At 41.5% G+C, this 13,909-nt stretch overlaps 1 protein-coding gene across 2 annotated transcripts in view; it reads left to right on the top strand.

Moving 5' to 3' along the window:
• The window catches only part of FANCA (FA complementation group A), a 68,611-nt gene that overhangs the window by 37,870 nt on the left and 16,832 nt on the right, over positions 1–13,909 (top strand). For both annotated transcript variants that reach the window (XM_039503591.1, XM_039503590.1), the window contains exons 23-31: positions 1,249–1,391; positions 3,051–3,121; positions 4,358–4,457; positions 5,858–6,048; positions 7,000–7,096; positions 7,804–7,980; positions 9,129–9,202; positions 9,985–10,113; positions 13,661–13,751. In XM_039503591.1, the coding sequence (XP_039359525.1) occupies positions 1,249–1,391; positions 3,051–3,121; positions 4,358–4,457; positions 5,858–6,048; positions 7,000–7,096; positions 7,804–7,980; positions 9,129–9,202; positions 9,985–10,113; positions 13,661–13,751 (1,073 nt within the window). The remainder of the gene's footprint in view (positions 1–1,248; positions 1,392–3,050; positions 3,122–4,357; positions 4,458–5,857; positions 6,049–6,999; positions 7,097–7,803; positions 7,981–9,128; positions 9,203–9,984; positions 10,114–13,660; positions 13,752–13,909) is intronic.

The raw sequence follows: 13,909 nt of genomic DNA, 5'->3' as shown, positions 1-13,909 counted from the left end.
ACGCCACCCCTAGCCTAGCACCCCCACACTCTCCCCATCCCATCCCTTCCCACGTTATCTGGGGAAGGCCAGGGTAGGATGTCTCTGACCTGGCTGCGGCCTACTCCGGCAGGCCGGGGGTGGCACGGCCGCGGCCTACTCCGGCGGGCCCTGCCTCTTCCCTTCTGTCTCTGCTGGCTATGCTGCCTCTCCTTGCTCCCTCTGTTGGGGGGGGTGGGGCTGCGTCCCACCTCTCCATTTCTATACCCGTTCATAAGCTGACCCCCGTCTCTGGTGCTTCCCTTTTTTACTAAAAAATTTCAGCTTATGAACGAGTATATACGGTAAGTTATAATGTACTTAACACTGTGTGAACTATTACGGAATGCCTAGTGGATGCTCCATTGCTTGCACAGTTACTACCCTTGTGCTACTATCTAAAGTGCTTTGAGATACCTTAAACTATGAAATACATTTTATGAAATCAATTCTAAATGGCAGTCAGGATGGATGCACTGGTCAAGTTTTTATGTATGGTGAAATCGATCATCCTAGCAAATGAAAGAAGATGCACTTGCTGAAACATAATATATAAAATAAAACGTAGTGATTTGGAGAAGAATACATAAGTTTTCTGATTGTTTAAAAATTTGGGATTCAGTATTTAACACCCTAAACAACATAGTAATTTATTCCTAAAGATGTAAATATGCCCAGCACTCTACAAGCAGGTTGGCAGGAACATTTGAGTTTGTTTTGAAGAGGATGGGAAGCTCTCTACTTTTGTGACAGAGGCCTTTAGATAATGACAAAGTGACTTATCTTTCCCTATCCCTCAGCAGGGAATATTCTGAGGCTTAATCATTTCCATATACTTGAGGCTTGAAACTCCTGGAGTGATACCAAGGAGATGCACTGCAAGGCAGTAACATGTAACACGTTGGTCTGAGCTGGAAATGCAGGAGATTCATCCACTCCTTCATTCTAGGCAGCCATTTTGCATGGTTCCAAGCCAAAAGATGTAATGTATTCTGCATTTTGAGCACATCAGGAGGGAAAATCTCTTTTGCTGCTTTTCAGGATTTTAGAGTGTCTGGTGTGAATTTTAAAGGCAGTGAATGGGGCATACACGCCTTCCTCTCCCTCTTACATTAAAAATTGACATCCATCAGCCTTGGAAATGGGTGTGTTCTCTTAATTCCAGCTCCTTTCCTACCTTCACACTTGCCCACTCTTGTTCTCTTCTTCTCACACTGCTCTTTCCTGCAGCTGTGCCAGCCCAGATTGCACTGATCTCTGAGAGACTGATGACTGTCCTGGGACACAGTCATAATGAAAATGAAGCTGCATCCTTCAATTCTCGGATCCAACTTAACATTTGTGCCCCAAAACTTGAACAGCAGGATCAGTATGTGAGTATTGTAGAGCCTGAAACAATAAGCAAATGGGGTTGATTGACTAAATGTAAATACATGTACAGTGCTTGTCAAAAGCTTCCTTGTCTATGAAGAGCAGTAAATTTATTTCCAATCTGTGCCTCTTGCATTGCTCTACAGAGAATATAAACTTATATTTAGCCTTTCAGAAATCTTTGGCAGTCTGAAGAGACCTAGGGGTGTACTGTAGGCTATATAAATCTTTCAGATTAGATAAGCTTCCTTTACAAGACATATATGTAACAAAGTGGCTTTTGGTGGGACACTACTGAGAGTATCAATTCAGGACAAATTACTTAGAGCAGGGCAGTCACAGCCCGAGGCTGGGGGTCCTTCACTACTAAGGCACACCAAGCCAGCCAGCCAGAGAGGACTTCGGTTTTACCCCACTGGCTAACCAGAAGTCATACAAGCAATTTCCTCAGACGCTCCCGTTTCCCAGTACGTATCACCACTAGCACTAGCACTAGCCCTTATGGGGATGAATGGTTATGAAAACCAATACCCCAGTAAAAGAAAAAAGGTTCTCCCGATCCCAAAGGACCAAGTCCCAGACCCAGGTCAATATACCAGTTAGATCTTACCCACAAATTACGCTGTTGCCAATCCTTTCGAATCTAAAGGTTTATTCATAAAAAGAAAAAAATATAGATGAGTTAAAATTGGTTAACATGGAATCAAATACATACAACAATTGCAAAGTTCTTAGTTCAGGCTTGATGGGATTACTTCTGATTTAAACCAATCAAGTCTCTGGATTACAAACATCACAGCTTGGATGGTTCGCTCAGTCCTTTTGGTTGGAGCTTCAGTTTCAAGCACAGTTCCTCCAAAGGTCAGAAGCAGGATTGAAGACCAAATGGAGGGGTTTCCAGGGCCTCTTATATTCTCTGCCATGTGGAAGGACCCCTTTTGTTCTTACTGTAGAAAATCACAGCAGCAAGGTGGAGTTTGGAGTCTCATGGGCAAGTCGCATGTTCATGCATGACTCAGTTTGCAGGCGGCAGCCATTGCTCACGTGATACTTTGAACGCTCCCAGGAAGGCTCCTCAGATGTGGATTGGAGTCTCCCAAGGTCCATTGTCAGTTGAGTGTTTGTTTCCTGATAGGACTATTCTGAGTAAGTGCCCATTCTCAAGAAGCTGACCAAATGCTTCACTGATGCTACTTAGAATCAAATACATTGAGATACAAGTACATAGGCAATATTCATAACTTCAAATACAAAAATGATACACACATACAGACAGCAAAATTATAACCAGCAAATTACAACCTTTTCATAGACACCTCACTTGACCCCCTTTATACAAGATTTGGTGCAACTATAGGACCTTGGTTGCAACAATGATCTGTACAATCACAGTTCACGTTAATAACATCACAATATGTCTGGATGTTAATTGGGCGATATAAAACATTCCTGGGTTTATAACACAAGATTTTAATTTCAGTTTCTTGGCACCAGTGATCTGGTGTACCCATTATAAACATTAACATATTTTCTTTAAGATTGTGTTGGGTAGTGTGTGTGTGTGTGTGTATATATGTGTGTGTATATAATATATATAATTCTAAAACTAAATCTAGACACAAACTCCACAAAGTAGAAATTAATTGTGTCTTTTGTTCCAGGTCATTGATCTTTTACTGACATCCTTTTGCCAGAATCTAATAGCTGCTTCCTATTTTAATCCTCCTGACAGGTAAGGTGCCTACTATACATGCAGGCAGGTCAAAACTGCTTAGTGCCCCATAATAGCTGCACTGTGCAAGGGTCTGTGAAGACCCCCTTGTTGATGGTGCGGGATATAGCATACTGACATTTTCAGGCACTTTTATCCTGAGCCGCTGTGATGCAAAAACTAATAGATGAGTGTAGAAATACCATGTGCTCTCCCACTATCATTGAGTCTCCTTGAAATAAGCTGCCCACTATGTGTCAGACCTTTTTAAAATATCCCTCTGTCTAATACTGCCTTTTTGTAATACTAACACCATGTTGTTTCTAAGGATGGGATTATTAAGACGGGACACTGGAGCAAAGTTTTTGATTATTTTTAGCACTTTTTTTGTTGTTGTTGAAACAAATTAGACCACAAGAAGAATATTTTTCTTTAATGTTTTATGTACAAAGGCAAAGTGTCTTCTGGGTTATTTTTGGTACATCCAGTGCTGTTCTGGGTCTAGGCACCCCTGCCATTAGCCTTAGGGCCATCTCCAACATTAAATGGATGAAGCACAAAGCTTACTGCTGAAGACAGAAGATCAAGAGAAGAATGAAGCATTTTATCTTTTCACTTTGATCTTAAACCTGTGCATGCCTCACTTTATTTCAGAAATTAAATACATTTGTACTGACAAATGGAAACAGTGAGAGTATGACTAGACTTTCACTGGGCTTTACCAGAAGTTCCTCTTTGGAAGGAGGGAGGGAGAGAGGGGGAGAGAGAGAGAGAATATTTTGTAAATGTTATAGTCAAAATAGTTCCCTAAAAAGTAACTTCACTGGCAACTTCTAAGCTGTCTACAATCCTGTAACCTAAATGGGGTGTGCTTTTGGCAGCATGGCAGTACTGAACAGTTTTCTCACCACAGTTTAAATAACTACCCTGAAAGAAGACTCCTTTCTGTGCCCCTCAGCAACCTTCCTCTTCTCCAGATCTCTCTCGAAAACTCTTCTTTGACTAGATTGTAAGCTACTTGAGGCTGGGACCGTCTGATTTTACACGTCATATAGTGCCATGCACATATGGTGATATATAAATAACAATTATTATGGTGCTGAATTGATTATATTGCTGGAGTGATAGTTGTGATGCATTTACACTCAAAGGTGCTTCAGATGAATTCTCTTTAACCATTATTAAAACCCTCTTCTATATTAAGGATAACAGTGATCTTTGGCAGTAACTTGATCACATGGCTTGTGTCTTCTGTAGGCAGGGGCTCTTTTTGTGTCTGTTTGTGAAGATGATTTGTGGACACAGGCATCTCTTACCTGCCCTGTTGACTAGGCTCTGTCAGCTTATTTATCATCAGGTTAGTTTCCCAACATAAAGAAATTGATGGTAACCATGTGATAAGGGCTCCTTTGGCCTCATCTCTCCACATGTACACGGAGTACCTGTCTGTACTGTACTCTACGATGGAGGGATTTCACTAGCTTGTACTTTTCCAAGAGTTCTCATTTTTAACAAACTTTTCAAACCTGGTCTCAGAAAATGCAAACAATAGTGATCCTGCAGCAATGTTAACTTGGCCATGTTGCTCCTTTATGATGCACATTTAACAACACGAACTGAAATATACAAACTTTTAATGTACATAAGCAGAAAAGGTGTAATATGGTCAGATTAATTCTTGTATTTTCAGACTTCTTAATTTTTAACTATACAGCCTTATTATTAGCAGAGACTTATGCATTTAATGTATAAGGGGGAGGCACTGACGTTGAATTAAAAGGAGCTCTTGTGTATTAGATATACTGATGTATCAGATATTAGATGTATCAGATTCAAGACCATTTTTGCCCCCTCTAATTTACAGTCTGAACTGGTCCAGGCAGTATTACATGCCTAGTAATTTTTCAGACCACAGCTCTCAGTTCTGCAGCTAGATTCTGTGTTGCATCTGTGAGGAGGCACAGCACAGAAGATGACTTTATACTATATTTGTGTGTCCTGGATTCCGGATCAGTGCAGGCCATTTTGTATGTTAAAATATTCCTTCCTGTCCTGGCAATCCCCTATGCTACAAGCTGCATGGGGGAGGCAGCACAGAACTGTGTGTAGATGCCTTTGTTTCCATATGTTCTATGTTTTAGAATGGCTATATTTCCCCAGGAGCTGTTAAAGGCCCTTTGCTGGAGTGATGTAAAGTGGTTGTGATGTAGCACCTGGTGCGGAACTGCACATCCACCACTGATACCAGCCTTAGTCAGCTTTTAAGAGACAGTTGAGACCCTGAGTCGTTCTAAATACCTAGGTGCAAGATCCAGAGCTATGCCTTATGTGTTCATTGTTTTTATTTTTATTTTTTTTTAGTGTTTCCTTGGTTTTGTGCTCTTCACTCTGTTGTACTGAAAGGATTAAGTTATAAGGCTGATAAATGAATCTAAATACCATGGATCTGAAAAGCCATTGGCCTTCAAAATTCTGCAAGGGTATAATTAAAGTTAGTTACGCCAGGTTACAGTTGTAGAATTATCTTTATTTCTGCTGTAGAAGCTAACCAGAAACAACTTCAGAATTCCAGACAAGGAGGAAGTTGTCCAATTTAATTGGTGCCTTCTATCTGCTAAATTGCTCTTTACACTGAATTAGTCACTGGATAGTTGCAGTATTCTGCCCCTTGATTAGTTTGAGGTTTAGTTGAGACTTGCTGCTTTGTTACAAATGCTGTGTATCTTTTCATCTAGCTATTTATTTGTTTGGCTGCAGGGTCCTTCCCTAAATGATGCTCATGTTTTAGGACTAGCTGCCTTTATGATTCATTTAAATGAATCCAAATTTTTGATTCCTGAAGTGAACATTGGCTCCAAGGTTGCCGCTGCAAAGGGCCTTTCTGTTGCTGAGTACTGGAACCATTTACTAGTGGGCAGGACAGGGGAGTCCTTAGCCTTCTGCATGAGGTGAGTTTCTTCCTTCATCATATACTAGGTTTCCCTGTTTCTAGGGATGACTTGCATTTGGCACAGGCAGGGATATGGAACATTACATCTTATCATGCAGGTGATTCCCCTCTTATGAATGTGTGGCACTCACACTATGGGACATCAGAGGTGTAGCCGTGTTAGTCTGGATCTGTAAAAGAGTTCTGTGGCACCTTATTGACTAACAAACGTATTGGAGCATGAGCTTTCCTGGGTGAATACCCACTTCGTCGGATGCATGTTATTGGACATGTTAGTGTTTAGGTTTAGAACGTTTTTATTTGAAAATGAAACTTAAAAGTAGAAACTTTAGACCAGATGTGCCCCAAGTTTGCCCACCAGTAGGCTGCATAAGACATTTGGGAGGAGCCCAGGGATTGCATCTAATTTGGCATAATTTAGAACAGATTGAAGCCACCCTCATCTTTCCATATGGAGGTGTGATCCCTGGAAATTCCAAATCCTACCTGGTCTGAAATCAAGATGAAGCGGGTTTTTTTGTGTGTGGTTTTTTTTTTGTTTGGCACTTGTGGTCTTTGCAGTCTACACTCCCATATTAAAAATTAGGGTGGCTCTGGGTCAGCCCTGAATTACACAAATAGGACTGCAGTCTCTCTGCCAGGTAGGTTGTGATTTTATTCTCATCTTTTTCTAGACTTCCTGTGCCAACTTTTGAAATGATTTAGTAGTTACTTTTATCACCTTGCTCTTTAAAATCCATTGTCAGAGCTCGCACAATGTTCCAATATGATTATACTGTTGGAGTGGATATCACTGCAGTTTGTATTTAGACCATTTTGAAGCATGATATCCTTGATTTTTACTTGGCCCTGGGCTCTCCTGGATGGAAAGCAACAGCAGTTGAAGATGGGGCAGATACGACACATGACCCAAACCAAATAACTGCTCTTTCTTTCTCTCTTCTCTCAGGTTTTGTACTGCAGCTGTTGCTTATTTTTTGTGCAAGTTTCCTTCCCTCTCTCATGATGATTTATGCAAGCTGCTTCCCTCTGGCCTTATAAAAAAGGTAACCATTTTAATAATAAAAAAAAAATCCATTGCCATCACTTATTAAAAAGGCAGTGCTACTGGAACTTTCTGTTGCAGGTATCCGTACTGTAATATATTAGTACTAATTACAGTATTTATCCTGAATCCTTTATGGGAGCTGCCTTAGGTCTCTGCTTATTCATTTCGTAAGGAGTACAATAGTATGTAGCCAACTCTGTTTGCTTTCTTGTTTCCTTACAGAGCATTGGAAGGTTTAAAAGTCTAATATTACATCTTATCATTTTTGTCCCAGATTCCATGATTTTCTTGATCTAATCCTCCTCTCCTCCACACACACAACCTATATGTTTTACAGTTTGGGATTTTTGTGTCAAGTAGCTGGGTAGCATGAGGAACAGTTAAACAAATGTAACAGACATTTTAGTTCTACCAAGTTAAATCCTGGTCTGTTTTGGAGGTGGTTAGACAGAAGAGTAACAATCACGCTGCTCCAATTCTAAGGACTGGACTCATGAACTCCGTGTTTTAGGGCCCGATTTTCAGTGACCTCTCCACTTTGTTTCCACTTGAGCAAACACATTTTTGCCAAATAATTGAATAAAAATACATTTTTGGTAAAGTATCCTTGTCTCTTTCCACACTCACTACTTCACGTAATTGGTACTGCACAGGAGCTTTTTTTAAATTCATGGCAATATGTAAATTCTACTGTCTTTATTTTAGTTACAGTATGTAGTGCCACGGCTGAGCTTAGAGGCTCGAGGAATTGGCCATGAGGAGGAAGCACCTGAATTGTCCTGGAGGGCCCTCTCCTGTCCCTCTGTAAACTACATGAAAACCAGCCTCTGTTTATGGAAGCAAACACGCTTTCAAGAACTTTTGAAGGAGAAACCATTCCAGGTAATAGTCCTATCATCATACCATAATGCTAACTCTTCAGAGCTGCACTTTGGGATTTCCCAGCATAGATGCAATATTATTACTCGTTAGCAGCAGTAGCTGCTCCCTGTAAGTGTATTATTTAGTCAGTGCTTGTACAACACTTTGAAGATGTGTACAACCAGATCTAAGCATTAAGAATTATCATTATCATCATCCCTGTAACCTACAGATAAGGTGCAGTTAGGAGAAAAGACATGAGGCATTTTGGCTTTTTAGAGAAATTGATAACAAAAAATTAGAGTAGGATATAATGTGGTAATGCAGAAATAGTACTGTGGAGGCTTTTTAATTATAACTGTACAATAAATATATTTATATCTCAGATGTATGCCTAACAGTTTAATCTTTTATAGAAACAGATCTATGAGAGGGCCAAATTTTTTAAAATGCTCATGGACTTTTCCTGGCACCCAATTTAAATAATGCAATCCCTTGAAGTGCACATGAACAATGGATTATTTGTGCACACCAGCACATATTTGTCCCTGTATCAATAAAAAACAGGGTAACACATTTCATAGATTTATTCCCTTCACCTCATCTTGGGAATTTATCTCATGTGACAGTTATTCTTTTATCTGATTTTTTCATTAAAAAGATTTGTCTCTGTGTAGAGAAGTCATGGGAGACCATTAATAGAGTATTGTTAAGTTTAGTTCACATATTCTATTAGTTAAAACGGTCAGTACAGTAAAGTACATTTCCAGGTATAATATTTTGACTTTTACTTTGAATGGAATGTGTTTGATTAGGCTGCCTTACTTCCGGGGTATGTGTTTTTTAATTATTGTTTTCTCCTTTGATTTATATTGCCATATGTTCTACACTGGTGTCTAGATATTGAGAACATGGGCACATTAGAAGTATTAGAGATACGTGTGCTTTTAGTAGTCTTTGAAACTAATGGTGGCTTGGTTTGCTAGGAGAATGCTCCAGGAACAGAAATGTTCTTGAGACTAAATGGGAACTGATAATTCCAATTGGTGTGTGTGTTGAGGGGGTGGGGTGTGTGGGGCTGAGCTCCTTTTGGTAACCCAGCTGTAGAAGTCATGTTTCCTTGCTGATCTTTTCTTTTTTTTGGTGCTGAATCTCTGCGTTTTTCCTAGTTATCTTTCCGAGAGTGGCTGTTGTTTGAGCTAGAAGTCCAGCCTGAGAAGGATATCCTTTCTGTTTCTGAAAGGTAAGTGCAGAATGGTCCTGTAAAAATGGAAGTAGTTTGAAATGCATTTCCAGTTAAGTCAGAAATAATAGAGAAGGTCCTAAGCCTCGAGTTTGATGACAATGTAAATAAATTTGTCTGGGTTGGGGTATGAACTTCTAATAAAATAAATAGGTATATCTCCAATTATTATCATCTCCTAGGACTGGAAGGGACCTTGCAAGGTCATTGAGTCCAGCCCCCTGCCTTCACTAGCAGGACCAAGTGCTGATTTTTGCCCCAGATCCCTAAGTGGCCCCCTCAAGGATTGAACTCACAACCCTGGGTTTAGCAGACCAATGCTCAAACCACTGAGCTATCCCTCCCCCCACATCTCAATGCCCCCACATCTCAAACAAGAGCTCAAGGTATGTTAGAAATGATGGGCTTCCTTGAGGAAGTTATACAAGGTAACCGTTGACCTCAACAGAATTCACTAGAACATCTTTCTATCTCAGGACTTTCCCATGCCCAGAAGCAAGAGATGGTTGTTACAGGCCAGCCTGCAAACACTATATGCCCAGCCTCATTACGTCTCTGAATTGTTAAAAGTCCCTCAAGGGAGCTGTTAGTTTTTAATCTGTTCCTTTTAAGGGCAATCACTTTCTAGTTTCATATAGATTTATCATATATGCAGGTCTGTGTGGCAACCTTCTTTCTGCCATTCCATTTGACTTGGTGTACTGTGTTCTCTTTAAAACAATGGACAGGAAGCACTAAAATTATTTGATATGAATCCAATCTTCCATTGTTCAATATTGCAGGCAGGACTTCCATTACTGGGCGTTGTACCAGTGGTATCTTCCAGCATCCTCTGCTTCTGGAGGCTGTGATGGAAACCTGGAAAAGGCATGTGGCATTCTTATTGGTACAATTCTGGATTTCTCCCAAAGGTACTTTATCTCTCATGAATACACTTGTACAGCAGTGACAGTTTTACTGTGAATATGGAAACTAATGGTAGAGCAGCATTTGACTCTGTACCCACACCATAGGAAAGGTTTATATGTTGGGTTTTAATGCACACAGAGTCACCTAATTCTAGCTGAGTCTCGTTGACTCAAGCCAGAGCAATGTCATAGAATGTTGCCCCTCACTCACTTCTTCATAATGCGTATTGGGGGGGGGGGTACACCAGTGTTTAAACGTTTCATATTGCTATAGATGTGCATGTTTACCCAGTGTTTGATTTCCTCAGAAACTAAATTCTAACTTCCTAAGTCACCCATCAAATGATGTGATTCTGTACGTCTGTATGAATAGAGCATACATTCCTGTACACCACAATGCGTTTGTACTATCTTTAAGACTTCTTTAAAAAAAGTCTAATTTTATAAAATCTTATGAATGTTAATACTTCATTTCATAATTAAACATTTAAAGTTGTTTAGCTGAACACTTTGACCCCCCTGCTTTTGAGTAAGAGGTACCTCATTTCTTAGTACTTAGTACAAAGTATTAAATAGTGGGTATCCGAGGACACTTCTGTGGCAGCCAGCATAATCCCCTCCTGTGACTATTGCTGAGATGGAAATCCCAAAAGCTGCTGCAGAAAATCTTTCAAGTTTTAGTACAAGAGATGGGCCTCTTCCCTCGCTATTTCCCCACTGAACACCACTCAGTACTGTGCACGGATCTTGCCATTCACCTCGTCTAGTCTCTTCAGCACATGATAGTGTCATATCCCTGGGTAGGATGCTCTTCCAGTCCCCCAAGTGCACCCTTTCAAGTGACCCACACCTCCACTTCTCTTCGGTGTGGGATCCTGCACTCCAACTACTGTCCCACTGTGTCTCCAGGTTACACCTCTCTGGCTGCCAACCATGGAGTCAGTGGTCAGTAACAATATGCAGTGACACTAAAGCAGTTTCTCTAAAACCAAGTATGATTTATTCTGCCCAAATGGTACTGTGGAAGTAGAGAAAGAACTGACAGGGATTTGTAGGGGATCTTAATGCATGACAGTCTCTGTTAGCAAGAGTTAGGCTAACTGTAACCCTACTAACGCGAGATTTGTAGAAGTGAGGATTGTGTGAGGCGAGTGGAAAAGAACTGTGTGAGAAGTTGTTTTGACCTTGTGTAGATAATACGAAACGTAGACTCGAGTCTCTTAAGTGAGAAAAACAAGATATCAGGATGACCTATGTATAAACAAAATGCAGCTGTTGCTTATTATTGTCTGTAACAAAAGTATAAATGCTGCTGTAATTGTTTACCTGTTGAGAGACCTGTCTAGGAAGGGGAGACCCTATGTCCTAGTGCGCTCTCTCCCTGCTGTAGCTGCTAAACAGAATAAAGTATCTGACTCTGCTGCACCCAACCAAACAGTGAAAACTGAGTTTTTCTCCGACAGTACACAGAACTGAGAAAAGTAGATTTAACTATCATAAAGCATATTGTCTTACCTATGTTTGGCATTCCCCTCAAGCCCCTAGGTAGACATAACTTTAGTCTTGGGGTGTGTCATTCTCTCTGGGCACTAAGTTACAGCTAGCTTGCTGCAAACCATGGCTCTCAGATAAATCTGTGTTAGCCTCGCTGCTTCCTGGCTCTGTCCCTCTGTCAGCTTCAGCTGAGCTGACCATTTCTTCCCTCTCTTTTTCTGCCAGAAGCCCTTTTTTTAAATCCCCTCAGCATCTTTTGATCTCAGCCCTAGCCTTGGGAAGAGAAAAACAACATCCTAATTTGGATCAAGGCTAGCTCTAGGTTTTTTTGCCTCCCCAAACAAAACAAATTTTGGCCATCCCCACCCCAGCCCTGGGCTCCCCCACACACACCTCTGCTGCCCCAGCCCTGGGCTCTCCCCCCCCCCCCGACCTGTACCCCCTGCTGCCCCAGCTCTGGGCCTCCCCCCACCTGCACCCTCTTTCCACCCCAGCCCTGGGCTCTCCCCCCACACACACCCCCTGTGCTGCCTCAGCTCTGGGCTTCCCCCTTTCCCCCCACCTGTGCCTCCCTCCACGTGCACCCTCTTTCCGCCCCAGCCCTGGTTCACTGGTAACTTGCTCCCAGGGTGGGTCATTCAGCAGGAATTTTGGATGTGCACAGAACACAGACAGGATTGGTTCCCATATGGTTACAGAACTGCAGTAAAGTGGAACAAATTTTCAGCTTGTGTGATTGGAGGATATCTGGATGCATATTATAAGACTGTCCTCCATAAATGAGGAAAAGTTGAGGTGCCTTTATTATTCTTTTGTTCCACTCTTTGTTTCGATGGGGAATTTGCTAATGCAATATCACTGTCTTCCTTTTAAACAAATAAAAAAAAAAAAAGCAATTCCAGACCTAAAAACCACTGGGAAGCATTTCTTGCTCAATTTTATCCTGCTTTTTCTACAGCAAATTACAGGGGATCAGTATATTTGATTTGGGAGAAATGAAGTAACAGCTGCCCAAACTGAGCTTGAGCACTCCTGAATTTTGAGCTGTTCAAATCTGGAAGGCAGGTGCTAGATTCCCTTTCTGAATATTAGCTAAATTTGGAAAGGAAAAGTCAATTTCTGCTTCCATGGCTCAGAAGTGGAAATCCTCCTATATGCCTGGTACTGTATCTAAAGCTGCTGAAGTCCCCTAGCAGAGCCTCCCCTCCCTTACTTTTCATTTTAAATTCTAGTGGGATCCATATAACTCCCTTGCTAGGCTTCAGATAGAGAGGGGCATTGTCCATTTAGTCCATCCAATTCCTTCTTTGGGGGCTGCAAGGTGAGGTCACACCAGTATCCCTAATCCAGTCTGGGGATGTCTTCTGAAGGGGATATCTGGGCCAAAGCCTTCTACTCCTTGGGCACACTTGTTCCCCATTCACAGTGCCACCCCGCTCTACCAGTGAGCTCTCCATTCACAGCAAGCTGCAGCATGAGGTTTCAGCTACCATACTCCCTCCCCCTCCCTTTCCTGTTGATAGCGGCCAAGGGAATGCTGGGAAATGTAGTTCTTTCCCTGCTCCAGGGCTGGCTCTATAGGCAGGGAGCTAACCAAGGAACTACAGCTCCCAGGACCCCCTGTTGGTTCTCAGCTCCCAGGCTGGATCCCTGTGGGCTGCTGCCCCTGCAAATGGGCTGTCCCAAGTACCTGCTTACTTTGCTGGTGCCTAGAGCTGCCCCTGATTTGGATGGTGCCAGCCAGGTAGCCTCCTTCCCTCCATTGATGGCTCAGCCACTGTTGTTTTAAGTGGGTACCAGAGGGACTATCTTATCTGTGTCATTGTTTAACTCTTCCTGGATTCCTTAACAACTCCTCTTTACAGCCTCCTTTCATTTTACTATATGCATTCAGTTAGGCATAAAAATAAAATTGAACAGGGAAACCAAGTTTACATAATGCTAATGAGAAATAATGCAGACATTTTCCCAGTTTGTTACAGGTAGGGTCACTGAAAATATATATATATAAATAAATAAAACAGGGATAGTCATCAGTAGTCTCTCTTAATTCCAGGTCAGAGTTGGACAACTGTGGCCAATTGGAGAAGTCAGAGTTTTCCGTTCATAACAGGACAGTCAATCCTGATATTCTCTGCAGATTACAGGTGATTTTAGATCATGATACAAATCCATATGCCAGATCCATGAATTTGGCATGATGAAATCTTTTTTCTAAAATTTCAGTGTACGGAAGACAGTCCTCAGTGTTTAGATATTAGGATTGGTGCTCTGGATACCCAAACATAAATCAGTGAGAATATTT

The sequence above is a fragment of the Mauremys reevesii genome, linkage group 16 (genome assembly GCF_016161935.1).
Source record: "Mauremys reevesii isolate NIE-2019 linkage group 16, ASM1616193v1, whole genome shotgun sequence".
Classification (NCBI taxonomy): domain Eukaryota; kingdom Metazoa; phylum Chordata; order Testudines; family Geoemydidae; genus Mauremys; species Mauremys reevesii.
This window is presented reverse-complemented; position numbering and strand designations above follow the sequence as displayed.